We start from the raw sequence: 23,705 nt of genomic DNA on the forward strand, positions 1-23,705 counted from the left end.
ACATTGTGATATGAGGGAAATTTGCCCAGACTGCGGCACTACAGCCTACACGTATTTTGATTTCTGTCAGGGGATTCTTTTACATGTATGCCAATGTGTACACGCGACCTTGGTTTTTCATCCCATCCAATCTGTATCACTGATAAGGGCCACGTCAGAAAATCCTGATGAACTTTCTCGGCCCATACCGGGATCTAACACAGGACCTCCAGGTTAGTGGGCCAATGGCTAACACACTGAGTCACTGCAGCGCTCGTCTTTCAAAAGATCTGGCAGATTTCGATAGATAGGTTGATGTGGAGTCGGACAATCACAACCTGTACTGGAAGAAGGTGTCTTCAGATTGAGATGAAGTGAATTAAATAACCGTAAAGTTAAATAGAACAAACTATTGGTATAAATATAAACTTAATTCGACTGGAAGATACTATGCACTAGTACTTCTTATTACCACAGTTTGTAAGAAAACCAAGATACATGTACCCAACCGATGAACAATCAACAAACCATTAGTCCTGATTGACTGCAATCTTTACACCATGGGTTCCTTAGCGGACGTATATGCCGGTCAAGACCAAGGGCTATGGAAAATTCAATTTACAAATGTTTTGTGCGTTATTAAAATTGACCAACAATGAAAATTTTGAAGTGAAAGCCCTACTTTACACCCAAATAGTGTGAAAGTAAAGGTGGCTCCGTGAGGAAGTCCTTGTCTTACAAACCAGGATGTTCCTCACGATTTTTCAGTATGGTTTCCCAATTGATGGTGGTGCAGGACTGGAGTCTTGCAAGCAACATTTCCTAGTTGTGTGGATGGGACAGAAACGAGATCCTGTGTATTTAAGTTAGAATTCAATGAAAAGTGAAGGCCAAATTTCCCTCCTAGAACAGTGCATTAATCATGATCGTCTTCAATGACCCAGTGTCAACCTAACAATAAGGCGCCGTTCCTAGCCTGTTCGCAGACCAGCACTACTGACAAGTGGAAACCTAGCTAGAAACATCTAGACAAATTTTCTCCGCAAATATCGTGACCGTCTGGTTAGTGAGCCAGTGCCTTACTGAGCCGCCATGGCTCCAGTTTATAAGATAGAAATTAAGAAGAGGATATTTTCAACGTTTTAATCAGATTCAGATTGCATATAAATATACATGTGAAAATATGATATATGTACAATACATGTAAATAATAAGTTAAAATAAAAACTATTTTACTATCCCAAACGATACGTTATCCCTCCATATAGATATTTATAGTAACACAAAAACCCAGCAATCACAGGCAGAGTACTGACTGAAGTACAAAGGATTAATTTTGACTTCTTCAAGTCATATATATATATATACATGTACAAACTTTAAATTTAGGCCACACTAATTTGATTTTCTGTTCTACAGGGGTCTTGATAATTAAATAGCCACTTGAATCAGGTGAAAAAGGTTTTGTTTACATTTTCAGAACTAAAAGCTTTTAAACAGTGCAACCAAGTATTTTTGGGGTTTTTAATTAGCCTTTTTCCTGCAGAAATAATAAAACAAATGTTAACGTGTTCCAGAAGAACAGATCATCAAAATGGTGTGGCCTTCAGGAGCAAATTCACTTCAATTAACACTGATTTGATGTGTTGATTTCATCTGTGAAAGGAGGATACAACAATCATTCTCGGTAGAACAAGATGTAGATTTGATGGAATCAACCCTGTTAAGTAGATAATATGCTTCAGGATGGTACACTACTCACTAAGTACATGTATGCTCTTCAGACATGTACACTACTAAGTACATGTATGCTCTTGAGACATGTACCCTACCTGTGAGTACTACGACTCGGTCTATGTAGACACAAGCTTTCAGGAGGTGTATACTACTCACAACTCGGCCCCTGTGTATGCGTTTGCGATGTGTAAAGTACCCAACTAGCCCTAACTTGGTAGTATTCCTACCTTGATGACTTCTGACGTATTAACACCTGTGTTAAATGACAGGTATCCATAGTGATAAGCACCTGTTGCAACATCTAATCAGAGTTATCTCAACATTGGCTTAATCTGCAGATATAAAATCTTAATGTAATCAGATCCCTACTTCACAAAACAAATCAACACATCAAACGTGAACAACTAAATTTTTTTACCCAAAACACAAGAGGTCATATACAGGATGAAACTAATTAAACATGACCTTAAGTAACGCCGATTTTAAACCGAATTTCTGTTGCCAACATACTATAACAAAAGTACTGGGCAATAACCCCATTAATACATGTATACAGGGTATCATCACCTACCATAAAGCCATTTTAAAATAATCAACAGTTATCAACGTGTACTAGTGTTGATATCTGCTGACTTCTCTGTTTAATTTCCAAGAAGCCTGCCGATTAGCAAGCTAGTGTTTTTATTAAATAGGGGTTAACTTCTGACATCGATATTCATGGCAACAATATGAATCTCGGAAGCCTGATGATCAGCATTATTTGAAAAATGTTGACAGGCTTGGTGTTTTTATTCATTAGGGTCAACTTCTGACATCAATATTTGTGGTCCTTTTTATAATCTATATATATATATATATATATGTACACAAAATCTTCAGGAATGAAGAATAATATCCTAGATTTTATAGAATGTAGTATGAACTAAATTAAATTATTACAAAACAACAGCATGATCTGTATTTCAGACGAGGACTTACTGTGTCATGTAATTAATACCCTCTTAAGTTTCAGAACTAGCTTTACATAATACAATATTTTTTTTACAGCTTTGTGGTCAATGCGGGCATGTTCGAGAAGGGTAGTATTTACAAGCTCAATATGAAACAATCATTCTCTTCTCCACGTAAACCAGCAGATTATGAACATTACATGAACCAGGAACCAAAAAATTATGGTCCAAGACATCATCGCAGTCATCTCGGAATTGCGACTTAAAAAAATCAAAATCCTTCAAGCAATGCAAAATTGTCCACAGAACATATTTAGTTTCATATCAATCATACACAAATTAACGAATCCTCAGACCCCAAGTCAACAAAGCATTCTCAGACATAAGTTAGGAATTTACTCAACTTTTAATCACTGTTTATGAGAAATATCTTTGATCCAGAAACACAAAACTTTGCACATAGTTTCATATTGATGTATTTGATACATTAAAAGAAGAAAAGTTTTATAAAAGATTATATTTTAGTTAAAACAAGGTGAACAATTTTGATCAAATTATTAACTTAACACTGAGAAATTCTTTGTTAACTTAGGGCCAGGCACTTTTTGAAGAGCGTTGTCTCAAGAACGAGAAGAATAAGGTCAATTCCAGGTTTAAACATTTTAATGTAGATTTGTCAACAGAAACAGTAGGTGTCTCAAGATCTTGTTGCCATTCCTACATGGTAACGATCGTTTGAGAATGGGGTGTGGCAGATGAATGAACAAGGTTTTCTTATCCTTACCGCTTAACAATTGCAAATTGTGTCCATTCAAAGGATTTCATTTATTATCAAACCATCTACTGAAGTCTAGGACATCTATTATCAATTATTTTATTCTATCAGCTTTAGACCAGTCGAGGAACATGGCTTATATCCATCCATTATGTCCTTGATTGATGTAATTTCCACGGATACAAACTGTTCAAGAACACATTGGAGCTTGGACTAAATCTTGATTAAGTCCTTTTAAGATCAAGGCAAGAGTTTCCATGTACCATTTTAACAAGAGATCAAGGTGTGATGCATTTACAACTGTGCTCCAACTGATGTTGATGAATCGAAATAAAGGTAACCATGACAACCATTCACAATGAGCTCTTGAGGAAATCTGTTAAACTAATCGTTTATTTAAAACGAGTTTTGCTCATTGTGAATTTTAAACTGAAACAATGAACTAAGAACAAATGATAAAGAAATATCCCAAAATATATATATACGAAAACAAAAACAATATATCCACAGTTCAGTCAAAAGTCGTTGACCAAGTTCCGTACGTAAAAGATGTTGACCAATCCATCCTCAAGTACGACTTTTCACATTTAATTAATTTTGTTCACTTCTCTCGATAACTGTAACAAATCATAAGAACTCAGGTCCAGTTGAACTATTATCTATCTTCCGACTTTTTCATTCACACCATCACAAATATAACAATATTTAACAAACTGTTTTTATAGTTTAGTTTCACCACAGTGACATATATTTTCACCATAAGTTATTTATAAAGCAGAATTTTTTCTCTTTCTGTTCTCTCTCGCTCTCTCCCTTGCACACAATATCAATTCATCAATCAATTTTCACTGTGGAGTAGATTTTACGAATAAACAGACTAGTTCCCATGTAACCAAACGTTCCTGAAAAACAATTATTATATGAATTAAAGTATGTTATATTTAAAGTTACAATTTCATATTTTCTAAGAAAGTCAAAACATAATTATTTCTATGTTTTTTGCTCAATAGGTTGTCAACTCACTATTATACGATCATAGGTTATCTTTCCCACATTTAAAAATCTTCACACCGGAAATAATAACACAATTACCTCCCTTGTTTTCCTATTCCCCACAATGGAATAGCTATCTTCAAACGTTTGAATTTGAAGTTTAAAATGATATTTTTGCCAATTTCTCAACTGGCAATAGTGAATTATAGGATTAATAGGATTATTCTTTAACAAGGTAGGACTGTTTATAGATACCATCTATTTTAGGGCTTTATTTTAATACATTTTTAAAATATAACTTAAAAATATGAAATTTTAACTTTAAGGATTTTCATTTGTTGCACCGACTGAGCTAATGAAAATGGGCCAACACCAAGCGGTGCACTATATGGAAAATTTGTCTGAAAATCTACTCATTTTTTCATCCCATCCAAACAACTGGACACTGATCATTGCTAGACCCACAGGGTTTTGTGCCACTGACAAGGGGCAAAAATTGTATTTGTTGTTGTGGCACTTACCAGGACTTTCTATTTTTGACGAATTTGTTTACAACACGTTAGCAACATACATTTTTAAAACTATTTTTAGTATTATCCAATTTTTTCTTAATATATTATTACATGTTTATACAAAAAAACATAAATTTAACTGCATTTCACAGAGACTTGTATGGTTTACTTTGAACAAGAGTAAAAATACACAAAATTTAAAAGAGAGACTTACCACACATGATTCCCAAAGCTGCACTAAATAAAGCCATATAACCAAAGTAAAACGTTGTTTGGAAAAAGCCATACATTCTGAAATGAAACAAATAATATAATCACTATTGCTGGATGAACTACCAGAAGAACTAACTATATTATCAGCAGGAATAATGGCCAGGGCAAATAATTATGTCCAGAGAGCTTGATTTCCATCTATATCTATTTTAATTAGAAGCCGGGACAATCTGATGTTGGATAACTTACTTTGTTTTGAAGAAGAAATAATAAAATGAATAGAGATAGACATAGCCTGATGTTGAAGCTGCAGCTAAGAAACTAGTCCATTGCCTGAAAAATAAATATAAAAATATTATAACATTTACCAGTACAATACAAGTATCGTCAAAATAATTCTAGGATTGGAGAGATGGGGTTTAACATCCACTTGACACAAACTAGATCATTTCGGCACTAACATATGGTTCAATTTTATTTCAATAATTTACTTGCCCGTAGGGGTCTTTAGCATTGGGAGGACCCAGAGAAAACCCACGAGACTGGGCAGACGACCCTACTCCTTGTCACGTACAACCAGGGAATCGAAACCACGCGAGTTGACTCAATGACAGACCCTATGATACAACACGCACGCACTAACCATTCGCCTCCTCTATATCTTGGTAATTCATCCCATCTAAACAAGAAAATGATTGCAACTTACCATCTATAATCCTCTGCATTGAGTAGGAAGTAAGTACATACAATAGTTACACACACAGTAACAATAGTCAATATTACAAACACCAGTAGCATGAAACCATATACATAATATATCTTGTATGCCCAGAACGATGTGAATATAAAATACCTACAATTAAAAACAAAATATATCTCATTATACCACAAATATAAACAAAATACAGCCGACACCTCAAATATAAACAAAACATATCTCTGTATTGTGGGACAACCCAGAAAGATCTTAGTCCCTCTGGTGATGAATTGTTTCAATGAGATTTAGTAATTGAATTTGAGTTATACAGGTCACAATATCTATGGAATACAATTACTGTTATTTACTGGGATTCTCTGGTATATATCTAGCAATGATGATCAAGACTAGAAAAGACGAGACTAAACGTTGCTCAGTAATAAGCAGTAATTGTATTCCATAGAAATGTGAACACATGCTGATGGTCAAAGATAGGTTTTGGGGAAAACCAGACAACTTCTCCAGAAAGATGGATTGACCAGCTCCCTGGTTCCCAATTGGACCATAAAATGATCAGCCAAACTATCTGACTGACTATTCCAGTAGTACCCCTGCTCCTGGATTGACTATCCCAGTAGTACCCCTGCTCCTGGATTGACTATCCCAGTAGTACCCCTGCTCCTGGATTGACTGACCAAGCTCTATACTCGGACTACCTCTATATTCCTGCTCCTTGATTGACTAACAGGACTTTCTAGCCAAACTGCAGACTCAACTAGTCCTGCTCTTGGACCTAACTGAAATTTCCCACTTAAACCTAACTTACATTTCAATGAAGATGGAACCAAACGGTAGAATTCCACCAAGAACAACAATCACAGCAGGCTCCATAAACCTATAAATAGAAAATAGAAATATGATTCCTGTAAAAGGATTACATTTTATGATGCCTAAACATCCTGTAGAATAATTCAAACTGATCATTTGACATCCAATTGAGAAAACAAAACCAAAGTTTTAAAGGTAATCTCTTGGCTTATATTCCATCGGATTAAAAAGAGGCCCATCAAAAGATTATATCCAACACTTGTAGATTACACTGGCTTATAAAGGAAGCCCAATGACGCATAATTTTAAATTCATATCTTTGTAATATACTGAATGGAAATGAAAGATTTTAGAGATTCAACTTTCATAATGACAGTCCTCGGCTTTAGGTTTATGTCAATTTTAAATCAAGATTTCCAATATAAATTGAATGAAATATACAAGAATTTAGTAAACTTATTTCTGGATTTCTGCGTTATATGTAGATATCTTCACAATTTTCAGAATAAATTATAACAGTAAGTTTTGTGAAGATATTTTGAAATTTATTTAAAATATTCCCAAGATAGAATCTATGGAGGGTAACCTACCATTTTTTCTCTGGAATAGGTCTGGGTACAGCATTAATACGACATGGATAGTTTGGTTGTCCGGCTAAATTTCTACCTAATACTGTTCCAACCAGGGTCAGTGGTAATATAACAAATATACAAATACAGGTGACAGCAACCTGAAATAATACAAAATACATAGAGATGAAAGGACAGGGTTTAAGAAATCATAAGTCTTGAAATTATACAAATTATACAAAATATATGAGGTGAAAGAGAGTAATGGAGTTGAAATGAAATGGGGTTTAACGTCCAACTGTTCTGCTCCTATACTGGGCTAATGAAGACGGGCAAACGCCATACAGTGTGCTATGAGGGAAATTTTGCCCGGGCAGCGGCACTATCACCTACTCTTATATCGAATTCCAACTGCCAAGGGATCTTTTACGTGCATTCCAATGTATACACAGGACCTCGGTTTTTTGTCTCATCCGAAGGACTAGACAGCTGTCCTTGTCAGGCCCTCCATTCTGCACCACTGACAAGGGGAAACCACATCGGAAAATCCAGATGAACTTTTCTCGGGCAATGCAGGGATCGAACACCTGACCTCCAGGCTAGCGAGCCAGCATCCGTAATGGGGTTAACGTCCACTACAAACAAACTAGGTAATTTTGAGACTAAGACATTTTTCAACTTTTTATAATAATTCGCTTTCGCGTAGGGGACTTTAGCAGTTAAAGGAAACCAGATGGAACCGGAGAAAACACACAGGGTTGGACAGGCGTTGATGCAAATGGGGAAACAAAACCATGCATACACTTAAAACCATTGTCACCCAACCCCTCAATAACAGAAGACGGTTTAATGTGTCATCAGTCCTCACCAAAATATGGTCTTCTCAGCAAATGAGAAAAGGGAGGGGCTAGGGGGACCAGAATTAAGCACTATGCGACAATATACTTCAGTCATTTTGAAACAAACATGCTGCACAGGCAAAGTTCTTCTCCCTCATAGAGATTACCATATTATGGTAATCTCTATGAGGGAGAAGATCATAGAGATTACCATATTATGGTAATCTCTATGAGGGAGAGAACTTTGCCTGTGCAGCATTATTTATGCCGACCCTTGTTCAATATTCCAACTGTCAATATTGACAAAACTCTAACAGAACCAATCCAAAGAGAGATGGGGGTCTGACATTAACTTAACACAAACAAGATCTTGCGATTTCAATAATTTGCTTGATAGCAGGGCAACCCTAATCCTTGTCACATACAAACTTGGGATCAAAACCACATGACTAAATGACAGACCTTATACGTAAGACTCCTTGTTGAACTTGTATCGGCAGTATGAAAAATTTGAAAACTTGTAAATAAATTAATGTACTCACCATAGTACCAAATGGAATAGCTCTAGAAGCGTGATAATAAATAGCTATAAAGTTAATAAAGAAGGCAAGACCACAAGTTAAAGCTGGCAACAAGAAGGCACTAGCCATCATCTGTTTAATCCACAGTTTACCTGAAAATATCAATTTTTACCTTTCACTAAATTATTAAATGAAATGGGGTGGGGTTAAACCATTTAGTTTTCTGTACCATCTCAGCTTATGAAAATGGGCTTACATTATTTAGTGTGCTATGAGGGAAATTTTGCTAAGGCAGCCACACTACAGCCTACTCTTTATTTCGGCAAAATCTTCATTATGTTCAATTGTCTTAATACCAATGTGTACAAAGTATCTCAGACATTTTCCTTGTCGAGCCTAGCTCCCTATCCTGCACCACTGACAAGTGGGGACCAGGCTATAAAATCCAGAGGAACTATCTCAGCTATTATTAGGATCAAACCAAGGACCTCTTAGTGAGCCAGCGCTTTACTCACTGACCTACCATGGCTTCTAGATTAGAGAAAGAATACACTACTGAATGCTTATAATTAATGGTGGCAATAATTTGAATTTCAATTTTAACCACAATAGCCAACAGCAACCATAAAACATTAAACCATTTGACTTACCTCCCATTCTAGCATACAATCCTCCGCCAAAATAACCATTAACAGGGGCAGTAGCAGCAAATACGAATATAGATGTACTTAATAATGAGCCCCTTCTACAATAAAAGACGGACATAGATGTACTTATAATTAGCCCCTCCTACAATAGAACATTGTACATAAAAACGAATGGTCCTCACAGGAACTAAATTATTTAACAGAGAAGTCCAGCCACTGCCTACATTATTCACTATGCAATATCAACACAGGTAGTCAGTTAACGTAAGACCTCCTGTATTATTCATTATTAAAATAGTTTGAAAAATTCATAATCCGAAATACAGCATTTCAATGTTTAATTATCAATGAAATCTAAATTTTACCACTAGCTGAAGATACATTGCCAGGAAAGTATAACGCAGTTATAATATTTCCAATAAAAGTATGATTAATTTCGTATATATGGCAGTGTCTGTTTTTCATCTCATCTGAATGGCTAAACGGCTGTCCATGTGATCAGGCCCCCCATCATGCACCACTGACAAGGGGAAACAACGTCGGAAAATCCCGAGGAACTTTCTTGACCAACGCTGGGAGCGAACACGCACCCTCCAGACTAGCAAGACAGGGCCTTACCTTAGCCACCATGGCTCCCTCAATAATAAGGGTAAAAAACATATTTCTTGTGGTACTTAACAGGACTTTCTATTTTTGACGAATTTGTTTACAACACGTTAGCAAGATACATTTTTAAAACTATTTTTTAGTATTATCCAATTTTTTCTGAATATATTATTACATGTTTATACAAAAAAACAAATTTAACTGCATTTTACACAGACTTGTAAAGTAGATTAGCTTTGCCAGACTTACAAGTTACACCGATTTAAGGTAAGACGTGGCAGGAAAAATCTATTTTCTAAACTACTGTATGGATTTTATTGAAATTTGGCAGGTGTTTGGATATGGTTATTATGAGTTTATGTGCAAAGTATGAAATGCCTAGGTATATTAGGTACTAAGTTATGAACATTTTATTGGAGGCAAACGGTGAAATATTATACAATTTTTAGGAAAAGTAGTTTTCCCGGGAAACCTAATATATATCATAAAACAACCTATTTCTGAATTCCAAAAGAACCATTGTACAGGATTATCTATACAAAATTAATTACAACCTTCATTTTAGCAAATGGGTGTTGGTTGACTTCATCACTTGAAAATTTCCACTTTTTTCCATTTTACAAAGACCAATTGTGAAATATGAATATAACATACATAAATGATTTATAGATATTCCTGTACAGTAAGTATAGGGCTAATATCATGCCAAATTTCATTGTTCTAGGTATAATAGTTTTCATTTTATGGCTTTCCTAAGGGGCAAAATATGCATTCTGAGAAAACGTCGATTTTGTCGCGATCTTCAAATAAAAACAACACAAACACATGCGATCCGTAGAAGACCGGCTTATAGATAGTGCTAAACACTTACAGAATCATATAAAAACTTAGTAGTAATAATTGTAGGCTTTATTCTGATATTTTCTAGGGTTGATGTTGTCTGTGCCTGTATCATACAGTAGCCCACCCACTCGTGCAACCACGCATCCTAATCAGCGATCTTGGAAATTGACAGAGACTTTCTCTCCCATTTTAGTTAAAATTGTTGATGCTTTGTCTGTTTTTTTTTGCAACCTAATTTGGCTGAATTTCTACAGTTTTAATAGAATTGATTATTTGGCTGAATAGCAGCAATAGTTAACATTTCACACACTTCTCTGATTCCGTTTTTATACGGCCATCACTACAACACCAGTCTTTGGAAACAAACACATCTTTAATATTTCCAACAAACATTCTGTGTCAATTTCTTTTTGAAACTCGTTTTAAAATATTTCTGCTTTTAAGTTAAAATCAATAAAATAGTGGGCAACTTGTTCTATTGACTTGGTGTTATTGTAACAACAAGCTACTAAGCATCTATCTATCATGGTGTGATTTAGTTAACTAATAAAAAATTACTATAAGAAAAATCAAATAAAATTAGGTCTATATTTTTTTTTTTTTGTACAGGCAGCCATACATAATATCAATAGAAAATGTGTCTCTTATTTGTCTTATTTATATTAGCAGTGCTGATAGTAATACTTGTATTGCTACTACTTACTATAGTATAATAGTACTAATGGATTTTATTTTTGTTTCACTACTAAAATCCTTCGAAAATTGGTTGCTTTTTTAAAATCTTTATTTTTTCTTAGAAATGTTCCTGGCAGCCATAATGTCCATATATATGTAATGGAAAATAATTAATTTGTTCGTTAAAAAAACCCCGTAAAACATGCGTAAACTTTTACTAGGATATAAAAATGAGTAAAAGAACGTCCCGGTAGTCGCGATTGTCATTTATAAGTAATAGTAACTAAATGGTGAGTCGTGTTTGATCGCGCATCTCCGTAACTAGGCTACGTTTCGATTATAATGTACTGCGCATGCGCCAGAAAAGTTCACAACCGATTGACCCTTATTATGTATTCAAAAACCCATAAAAGGCAGTTTCCGTGATATTTTTTAACGGAAAGAACCGGCAATTGCCAAATATGTAACGGTTATAAATAGAATATTTTACGACCATAAAACGCAGCGGAACTTCCTCTTTCCATCGATATATCAAACATGGCGACCATAACAATGCTGTCGACGGCACGCAAGCCGAAGACGGTGGCATATTTTGCGATTCTCTTTACAAAAAAATTGATTTTAATTGACCTAGGCATTTTTAAAACATGAAATTAGGTACTTATTTTTTATTTTGTCAATTTAATTTTTTCGTAATACGATAATAAACATATTTAACCTGCCGAAAATCAGAAAATGTCAAAACTCATAATTTGGAATATTTTTAGACATTTTCGACCCGCGTCTTACCTTAAGGCCAACTGATTAATGACTCATTTAGCCATGTAGTTCACAAGGGATTAATGTCCACTCGACACAAACTAGGTCATTTCGAGACTAACATATAGTACTATTTTATTTCAATAATTTGCTTGCGCGTAGGGGTCTTTAGCAGTGGTAGGAAACCCACGAGGTTGGACAGACGACCTTACTCCTTGTCACATACAACCGGGGAATAGAAACCACGCCAGTTGACTCAATGACAGACCTAATGATTCAGCGTGCACATGCTAACCATTCGGCCCATCCAATCCCCCCTACAATCTTTACAAACAATTCATCAATAACTTACTCAGTGTAAAGTTCTCCAATTATAGCAAACAGGATGACACATAGTGATACAATACCAATATGATAACCAGTTCCGATAAGAGCTGAGAATAATAACGGTTGTGAAGCAGGACGGAATACATCTCCATGGACTTGTTTCCAACCATATTCATCTCCCAAGTCTTTCTCCTGTAAAACAAATTGTTTTAGAAAATTTAAAATGAGAATCATTACTAATGGATTTTATATGTTGATTTGTTTTGTGTGGGGTCAATTTTACGTCCTGATATAAAGATAGAAAAAGAATTTTGCGATTTGTTTTTGTAGAAAATTAAACATCATTATCAATTCCATTCCATTGGATTTTATTTGTGGATTTGTTTTATGGGGGAACAACTCAACATCTTGAGATAAAGAGAAGAGAAATGGGGTTTAACATCCACTCGACACAAACTGGGTCATTACAGGACTAACATATGCTTCAATTTTATTTGATAACGCACATGAGCGTAGCGGTCTTTAGCAGTGGGAGGAAACCGAGGACCTGGAGAAAACCTACAAGGTTGGACAGGCAACCCTACTAAGAATAGTTACAGTTTGATTGTTCTGCTATAATGAATCTTACCATATCATCAAGATCTTCTTCTTTACTATATCTAGCGTAATCTTTACGTAAAGTTCTCATCAATATCATACTGACTAAACCCACTAAAAATATCACCATCATAAACGAGTTGAAGATACTAAACCAGTGAATCTGAAATTAAAATCCATCAGAAATTAACTTTATTTTTTATTTTCATTCCGATAAATACAAGAGTACGATATTCCCGGGGCCAAGACTGGGGTTTGTCTAAGAAGCTGGCTGACCAATATTCTAATTCTTACATGGTCGACTTTAGTCGAGAACTTCAAATACTTATTTTCCTTTCATTTTCATATTTAATGAAATTGAAAGTGTTTAGTTTTTGTGTGTATGAAGACCTAAAATGGAGTAATGCTGCATAACAAAATAGTACAGAGATAGAGAAATTGGGTTTACCGTCCACTCGGCACAAACTTGGTTGTTTCGGGACAAAAATATAGTTCAATTTCATTTCAATAATTCGCTTGCGTGTAGGGGTCTTTAGCAGTGGAAGGAAACCGGAGGACCCGGAGAAAACCCACAATGTTAGACAGGCGACACTACTTCTTGTCACGTACAACCGGGGAATCAAATCATGTCAGTAGAATCAATGACAGACCTTATGATGCAGCACACACACGCTAACCATTCGGCAACCCAAATCCCCATAAAATAGTACACTAATCATTTAATTTTCAGATTAATCAGTTTGACCAGAGACAGTCTAGATTATCCATCACATGTATTGGAATACTTGACATTACCTTTCACTCGTCAAGTTGGCTGTATAGAGATTTATCTTTTCCACAGCATCTCTAAGGGCAGGTCTGACAAAACCAGAAATTTTAATATAACCTACCCTATGTTGAAAGAAATTTGGATCTAAATATTTATCAAATCTATCTTCATACTTGACTTTGGATGTATGCCACTTCACCTGAAAATTAATACAAGAGAGACATGACAGTTAAATCATTAAAAATATTCAGACGCTCACATATATATAGACAACAAAAATATGTACTATTTCAAATAAACGACTCCAGTTATTCTGTAATCGTGTATATTTGAGTATAAATATACATTTATGAAGACTGGGCTGGTAGGTATAAAAAGACAGATAACATTCACTGTTGTGAATCAATATTTTTGAACTGGTTGCGACTGTAGGTTTTACGTCTGTTATTTTTCTTTTCTTCCAGAATTTTAAAGGTAGGCTGCCAGGCAACAAAACATACGCCCACAGCAGCTAAATCGTCCGAGCGGTCAACATGGGTTTTACTAATTTAAATAATGCATATACATTTCATACAGATCACATGATCACTTTTGTCATTCAAACGTTCACAATCGCCATAACTCTAGAAATTATTGACGGAAATTGCAGAAATTCAATAGACCTGTTTCACAAATTTAAATGATGCATATAAATTTCATACATATCGGATGATAACTGTCAACAATCGAGCATTAACAAGGTTTAACAAAGTGAAACAAGGGAAATAACTCTAGAAGTAATTATTGTAAATTGCTGAAATTCAATAGGCTTTTACGTTTCACTAATTTAAATCATGCATATAAATTTCATAAAGATCGGGTGATAACTTTTGGCGTTAGATCGTTCACAAGGATCAATAAAGTGAAACAAGGGCCATAACTCTAAATCTAATACACGGAAATTGTCGAAATTCAATAGGCTTCTTCGTTTCACTAATCTAATGCATATAAATTTCAGAAAGATTGTGTGATAACTTTTGGGGTTGGAGCTTTCACAAGGTTCAATAAAGTGAAACAAGGGCCATAACTCTAGACATAATGAACGGAAATTGCTGAAATTCAATAGGCTTCTTCGTCTCACTAATTTAAATAATGCATATAATTTTCAGAAAGATCGGATGATAACTTTTGGCGTTAGAGCATTCACAAGGTTCAATAAAGTGAAACAAGGGCCATAACTCTAGATGTAATAAACGGAAATTGCCGAAATTCAATAGGATTCTTCGTTTCACTAATTTAAATCATGCATATCAATTTTACAAAGATTGGGTGATGACTTTTGGCGTTAACAGCGTTCACAAGGTGCAGTAAAGTGAAACAAGGGCCATAACTCTAGATGTAGTAAACAGAAATTGATGAAATTCAATAGGCTTCTTCGTTTTACTAATTTAAATAATGCATATAAATGTCAGAAAGATCGGATGATAACTTTTGGAGTTAGAGCGTTCACAAGGTTCAATAAAGTGTAACAAGGGCCATAACTCTAGATGTAATAAACAGAAATTGTTGAAATTCAATAGGCTTCTTCGTTTCACTAACTCAAATATTGCATATAAATTTCACAAAGATCGTATGTTAACTTTTGGCAGTAGAGCGTTCAAAAGGTTCAACAATGTGAAACAGGGGCCATAACTCTAAACGTAATAAACGAAAATTATTGAAATTAAATAGGCTTCTTCATTTCACTAATGTAAACAACATATATCAATTTTAAAACAATTGGATGAATGTGGGCGTATAAAAACAGGCTGCCAGGCAACGAAATATGCACCAACAGCAGCCAAATTGTCTGAGCAACCAACCAGGGTTGATGCAGATTGACTAAGCTTTATGTTTGCAATTTCTGTTTTCTTCCAGAATTTAAACAAGTGTTTGCCATGCAAGATGTGCCCAAATTTTGCAAGAGATGGACAGAGAACAAGCCAAAAAAACTGATTTTTGTACAATAAGGTGCCATAATCCAGGATGTTATGGTCCGACATGCGTCAATATGAAAAGGAACCAAGATCTTTCGGAAATTAACATAAATTTTGCATTTCGGATGTTCAGACAGGGGCGACAATAATATACATCCAAATCAAAATGTGGGCGTATGCTGTTCCATTATTTTAAAAAGAAGCGTTATGGTCCGACATGCGTCAATATGAAAAGGAACCAAGATCTTTCGGAAATTAACATAAATTTTGCATTTCGGATGTTCAGACAGGGGCGACAATAATATACGTCAAAATCAAAATGTGGGCGTATACTGTTCCATTATTTTAAAAAGAAGCGTTCCAATATTTTAACTTACCTCATATGTAAAAGATAGTTTAGCTCCTGACGTCAGTTTGACCTTGGCCTCGCTTGTCAAATTAACATCAACGATCTGTTGACCGTTATAACCAATATCAAACTTCTTGTGGGTCCAGATATAATGTCCATCACCGTGCTCATCAATTTCTCCCACAATACCTGAAATTATTCATCAGCAGACAATTAATAATATAGTTGTTGATAAATGAGATGAAATACGGTTTAACATCCTACTGTTCAGGACCGACAGGGCTAATGAAGACTCGTATACCCCCATGAATTGTTTTATGAGGGAAATTTTACCTGGACAACGCGATGAGAGACATTTCAGGACTAACATGGTTGAAATAGTTTAATTTTCTTTCAATGACCTGCTTGCGTAGATGGGTCTTTAGCAGTGGGAGGAAACCCAAGAACCTGCAAAAATCCCACGAGGTTGGACAGACGACCCTACTCCTGGTCACAAACAAGTGAAGTTAGGAATCAAAATCACATCACTATGACAGACCTTATGATCTAAACGCATGTGTTAAACCATTTGGTCAGCCACCACCACCCATAACCCCCCTTAGACTAAAGAAACTTACCCCAAATTGGCAGATCATCAATATACATCTGGTACCAGTAATGGCTTTTAACTGCATAAACAAATGCTTGATATTTTTCTTCTGATAAATCAACGCTACAATACTCTGTTTTACTCATATCACCTGAAAATAAACACAACCATTTAAAAATCATAGCTTCACGTTTTATCTATATTAGAAAATAAACAAAATCAAACAAAAAACCAGAACCATTCAAAAATAATGGCTTCACGTTATATCTATATCAGAAAAACAAAATCAATCAAAAAAAACAGAACCATGGCTTCATGTTTATCCAAAATAAATGAAATCATTCAAAAATTGTACCGCTTCATACATGTATTAGCACTGGTACAAGCCTGGAAATAAGGTTCCTGTCAGTGTCATAGTGTTATAGATAAAACCTGTCATTATGTCTGGCACTGATTTTTTATTTATTATATTGATATAATTATTCAAGTATGGCACAAATTGAACAAGCCAAAAGTAAGGCTGATGTCCCACGATGACACATATCTATTAATTGCAAATCATCTTTTTGAAAAGTATCAAGCATTTAAACTGCTTAGCCTTTGTGGAAAATGTGCATCATTGACCACTGTCAAGGCATTCACCTGGTAGCAAGCCTGAACACAAGCCATTGGACACGGATGTGTCCGTAACAATTTTACGCCATGTCAGGCCCAAATTGTATTATGCCTGTCCATTTGTTCGAAACAAAATTTTGAAAGAAATTCAGATCATTATTTTACAGTAACTGACGTACATTAAGCCAGTTCAACGTTCGTTCCATGTGCTCATATGAAAACACCCTGAAAATCAATGCCTTGATCATCCCAGCCAGTGATTCCTCGTTACTATTATTAGCCTAGTGCGACGGTAAATTCCACTTAAATCACCATGCATTTGTATTAATATGAACATTGAACAGCCCAACTTTAATACAACTTTGCCAAAAATATCTTTTGTCAAAAAACATGTAGGATATATGTAGGGCTTCCAATTAGATCTTTAACTAACGATAATTTGATAGCCAGTGCATCTGATAATTCTTTAAAAGGTGAAACCATGAGGTTGAGGGTCAAGGTTGTCTCACTAAATGACATTCTTCTAATTCTAATAAAAGTCGCACTTTGAAAATATAAAAGTATGATACTGATGTATGGTTATCATTTGAAGAACAAAGGGGTCCTGTCACTTCATTTAAAATACAAAGTTTGTGTCAAATTTAAATACTCATATTGCAGAAAATAAATACAGGCGTGACTTCTCGGTCGGGTGGATAAATAGTTCATGTAACTTTCATTTGTCAAATCTGATGGTCCACACTGAAACACAATGTCATTTAAAGGTAAATGAACATTTTTCTAAAGATACAAGCACATCTTTGACACAATTCCAAGTCACAACCTGGCCAGATATTGCATACTTCATTGCCATATGTTTGTCAGGCACAATCTGTGTCATGTCTGGCACAAATTCTGGAATTACATCCAGGCTTGCCTGGTACACACCTACACCAATTAGGTGGGGGATAAAAAATGTCAGGTACTATATTAGCGGCTGAAATTTTGTTAGGTATAAACCATTAATTCTTGGCCTGCTGGCGGTATAATTAGTTAGAAAACTCAAATTCACTTATACAGCAAATGGCAAAAATGGTACATACATGTACATGTAGTAACAGCTGAGAAAATGAATCATTAGTTTCACTTTCAGATACACGTATAGCCCAAGAAAAACAGGATTAATCATCATTTTGTTATAGTACAATCATATAAAATAAAACTCGTATTTATATTTATAATATCCAACTTAGGAAGAGTCTGCAGCTGGTGTATCATACAACAACATAAATATATTTATGGACTGCAGGCTGAATCATTAAAATTATTTGTTGGTAAAATCAGTCAATACAGAGGATCGTTATAAGCTAGAGATTGTATTACATGAAACGATTTTTCTAATATTTATGAATACATGTACATATTACACTGTCACTGTACACAAAAATGTCGCATTGTAATAACATTGCATTATAATAACTTTATCTATTAAAACTGTGTCTACTTGAATAATGATATTAACCAAAATTTTATGAAACTTAAACATACATTATGCACTTGAGCTAAATCTGCCTTTTGCAAGTCTTTATTTAGGCTTCAGATGTTATATAGGAATTATTAATTAGACCTTTATTTACACGACAAGCTCAAAATCAACTCTGTAGATCCACGGATGGCATGGATACAGTTTGGATTTAAACAGTCGTCCATTTAAAATTTAATCATTAAATGGCGGATAAAGCTAATGTTTACCATTAGTCGCTGATGTCACTACCGGAAACTGGTGATGAAAGGCCTGCCAAGAGAGGCTACCCTAGCAAATGAGAATATGTGGGTGGAGTTATCGTCTGTCAATCTAACGATTACCAATTCTCACAGACGGTGCAGACACAACTGATGCCTATTTCTAGTCCAAATTTCCACCAGTGACAATTCCGTTCAGAACAGAGTAATTTGACTGAAATTTTCAACATTTTCTCTTTTTTTTATCATCTATTTTTGAATTATTATAGCAAGAATGTCCAACTCTTTATAAAACTCTTAACTAATGTATCTTTAATGCATGTCATAAGATTAGAGGGTAAGTCAGGATGTCACACATGTAAGAAAAGAGTCGCCCATCACATGCAGTTGCTGCACAAGACAAGAAATTCAAAGCACTTGGAAGAAAACTTATTGAGTGAAATTTAGCTACATGTATCTAAATGATCACATTTTTAATGAGCAAACAGGTAGGCCTACAGTAAGATCTGTTGGGACAACTCTGTCAATGCAAAGTACTTGTAACCTCCCAGCTGAAAATCAACAATCTGTTACCAGTATCGCTCTCTACTTCAGCCAGTAAGGATAACTTGTGTTTTCCTTTTTTGCGTCATTTCCTGATTCTTTAAATCATTGTTACCGATTAACTGTAGCAAAGACCTGTGAGTGGAATGTCTTTTAACCAGTTTTATCACATATTGTAATATTGGTGGACACCAACATTGTCCTTTAAATCCTCAAATCCCCACAGATGGATATCTGTAATAATATTATGGTGACAATTTACAAAATCTCACCTTTAAAGTCGATATCAATACCACTGAATTCGAGTTCAACACCCAATAGAGCCTCTCCAAGAGTTTCATGGTAATGGCCAATATTTTCTTTAGGACCGCGGCAAAACGGTAGGGAAAAATATTCGTAGGTTTCTTGACGGTTGTGATAAGGACCGACTGTATTCATCCACAGAACTACTTCTTCAGCATCAACGTACTGTAAATAAACAAAATAAAAAAACTTAGATTTGTGGAAAAAAATATTGATTCAGAATTTTTCAATTGCAATGTACGACATATCTAGTAGGCGAGTTGAGTTGCTTTAGAATCAAGCTCTTACGAACCGTCTAGGGGTTGACTCGACTTGGTCAGGCTTAACTGTCAAGTTTAAATACTTCTCTGTTCTGTCGACCTACATGTACATTCAAGTAATCGAAGAGTAAAATTTGCATTAAGTACTGCACGGTATGTGTATGAATTAGCCTTCCAGTTGCTAGACTACCTGAAACTTCCTATAAAAAAAATGTGATCCATATCAGATAACGATAGGGCTGATGCATGATACAACCAAGTTCTGTGTCGCAATTCGCTATCCAAAAATAAACCGATATTGTGTCGTTTAAATATCGTTTGAATGTCGTTTGTGTGGTATTAAGTTGCTTTCAAATAACACACTTGAATAGGGTTTTTTTGATTTCCGGTTAAGTATGACAGCAATGAAATTCGTTCAGTTGACCGAGAAAATACAATATACAAACAATGTCACGGTATCAAAAAATCAAATATACTGGCAACACTACGTACATAGCAACACATTGAAGTCGACACCGTCACTATATACCCAGTAATCAATAATCATTTAAAGTAAATCATAAAAATAAGCCTTCGAATTCTCACAGTCAAAGATTTGAACTTTGTTATTGAAAGAATGAAAGTAGAGAAGATTCCTGTGCCAAAGTTAATAATTATTATAATATATGTAAAATACAAGTACATGTATGTGATAAAGGGTTTATCACACACATTTAAAACTATGCACACCTTTGAAAAATGTCATAATATTATGTTTAAAGTAAAATTTAACAATTTTAAAATTTATTTCCTACATGTATACCGCGATATTAACCCTTTTACGCATCACTAACAAGGGGGAACCACACCGGAAAATCTGGATTAGCTTTCTCGGCCAATGCAGGGATCGAACACCTGACCTCCAGGCTAGCGAGCCAGCGTCTTACCCACTTAGCCAGCGTGACCCCCAGTAGCCAATCGAAATTAGTGCCGAAATGTGCAGGGCTTGTTATACAGAGTTAAAGAAAGATCAAGCCTTCTATTAAGATGCCTTTTACGGGGATAATGACATTAATGTTTTCTTACACACATGCCAAAGCAACAATGTACACCATTGGCTGTATGAGATAATTCTATTTTTATCAACTAACAGGTGAAAGGAATATTTGATCTAATTTGTAAGAACGGTAACTCTCATTGTCTTGCTTTGAAGCCGGATATTACTGTTACTAATCGATAACATAAACAGAGGGCTGGGGACTATCAACAGCATGACGTTTGCCACGAACACCCCTAAGCATCCTCGCCAGTATGCGTTCAATTTAAACAATGTGTTGTTAACTTGTTAAATATTTCTGATGAAGACAATTGGTCATCTAATAGTGATGAAGACAATTGGTCATCTAATAGTAATACTATAGTGACATTCATATTAATGAACTTCCTAAATTTATGAGTCTAGAAAGAATGAAATGTAAACAAAACAATGATGCACGGCAACAAACTTTAATGACAGTGACGTCAAACTGTCAGTATGCTCACTAGCACATCAAGTTGATAATAATGCTACAGAAGACCGATTAGAATTAGATAGAAGACATTTGGAGAGATAACTTGGATCTAGGCCTATAGGCAGAATGACAGGCCCCCAATTTTACTGCCGAATCTGGTCCTGTATGGATTCCTGAGACTAGTCACATGAGAGGCCTGTCAAGTATTTCTCAGTAGGCCTACACCTCAATTTACCTGTAGGCCCTATTTCCACCCATGATATTCAATTATGTTTGTTTTCAAATTTTTACTAAAATTAATAAAATTGTATTTATCTTGCTTTATAATTTTTACCTGGCCACACCTGTACAGTGTATTTACCTGGGTAAAATGGTTCTAATTACAAAGTTTTTGCATTTGCAGGTATTGTGGTGTCTTTTAAAAGCTTAAAGAGAGAGAGAGAGAAATGGAGTTTAACGTCCACTCGACACAAACTAGGTCATTTCGGGACTAACATATGGTTTAATTTTATTTCAATAATTCGCTTGAGCGTAGGGGTCTTTAGCAGTGGGGGGAAACCGGAAAAAGCTTAACCCTTAAAGTTAAAGGCATATATTATGTGAATATGTCTGACCAAGTTTCGTGATTTTTGATAGCTGCTATTAGCACATAGTTGCATTGATGATATAACGATTTTAGGTTTGATCTCGGGTGAAAATGGATGCACTAAAATAAATTCCCCACAGTGACAGTAGCTCAGCAGTTGGGGAAAATTGCCCCCTAAAAAAAGGGTTTGGCTAATCTTATCCCGAGGTATGAATCGTGATGCAAATCGTATCGTGACCTGGTGTATTATTGTACTAACCGAATTCTAAATAGAATGTATGAAGAAATGGCATTATGGATGGCATATTCGTTAACATAATTATAATATGTCATTTCGACATCGATGATTGACAAAGATTTTTGTAAAGCAAAAATGAATAGCCATTCATGTCTCTTAGACACCCTCTCTCAATCAACTATATATTTTACACATATCTAATTATTGATTCTAAATTTAAGATTCACTTTTGTATCACTGATATATGATCATTACTTCAAGACGGTAATCACCCTTGCCACATCATAATAAACAAGCTGGACGTCATAAATTTATCTCAAAATGAAATCTTCAGCGCAAGTCAACTTACTGTATGCGTGTGTTCATCGCCTCCTACTGTCTGGAACGACACTAAAAGAATAAAAAATATGCTTAAATGTTTCAAAAACATTTTGAAGTACGTTAGGATATACGATGTTCTTCTTGATGGGAGATAAATTCGGATTTAAAAGGTAACTTCAATCAAGAAATAAACAAATATGGCTGCCTCCATTGGCCACGTAGACCGATCTCAAGGGGGACAACTCCGATACACTTTCCAAAGGTAGCTCTATAGTGACATGTGTGGACAAGTTAATCGATCCCCCAAGCCGTGTTAATTACTAATTAGGTTTCCATAGCAATGGAGGGGTTCGGAAAAAAGATAATAAACTGTGCTTTATCTTTCTTGCTCTCCCTTCAGGGCCAAAGTTCACAACAGCGACCAAAAAGTAGGACTACAGTGAGAGACAGCGTTCAAATTCCCATTTTAAGACTTCAATCGACGTCCACATGATAATTAAGTACCGGTATCGTTATGTCAAAGAAGCAATAAGCATATGACTTCAAAAGATATGGTCGGACATATAATATACTCCTAAATAAAAAAAAAATCCACATTTGTAATTGTTATTCGTTCTCAACGGGTAAAAATATACGTACAATGTAGCCATATAAGTATCGGACCCGTTACGATAGCCGTCAGGTACGGGTTATTTTAACCTTTGTTTAACGACAAACAGAAGCGAGTAATAACGGAGGCGACAGCATCCAACCAACACGAAATCGTGTTTTGTAGATCATCAATTTTTCGGACAGTGGCAAAATGATGAAAAAAAAAAAAATTTATTGGATATTAAAGGAAAAATATGAAAATCAATCCATCCTGCAAAATGAAGTGCCTGAATTCCGTGACTTTTAC

The 23,705-nt window shown here is 35.2% G+C and overlaps 1 protein-coding gene across 1 annotated transcript; it reads right to left on the minus strand.

The window, feature by feature from the left end:
* Positions 1 to 1,108: 1,108 nt before the first annotated feature.
* LOC126812597 (transmembrane 9 superfamily member 3) lies at positions 1,109 to 23,033 on the minus strand. Its single transcript, XM_050539065.2, has 15 exons — positions 22,836 to 23,033; positions 19,882 to 20,077; positions 16,758 to 16,880; positions 16,169 to 16,329; positions 13,958 to 14,035; positions 13,099 to 13,230; positions 12,496 to 12,662; positions 9,264 to 9,358; positions 8,635 to 8,765; positions 7,275 to 7,414; positions 6,683 to 6,751; positions 5,866 to 6,012; positions 5,409 to 5,492; positions 5,161 to 5,237; positions 1,109 to 4,343 (listed from the first exon to the last, which is right to left on the minus strand). Exons 1-15 carry the CDS (start codon positions 22,914 to 22,916, stop codon positions 4,276 to 4,278), a joined length of 1,749 nt encoding a protein of 582 aa, XP_050395022.1. The 5' UTR covers positions 22,917 to 23,033; the 3' UTR covers positions 1,109 to 4,275.
* Positions 23,034 to 23,705: the final 672 nt, after the last annotated feature.

The sequence above is a fragment of the Patella vulgata genome, chromosome 2 (genome assembly GCF_932274485.2).
Source record: "Patella vulgata chromosome 2, xgPatVulg1.2, whole genome shotgun sequence".
Lineage (NCBI taxonomy): Eukaryota > Metazoa > Mollusca > Gastropoda > Patellidae > Patella > Patella vulgata.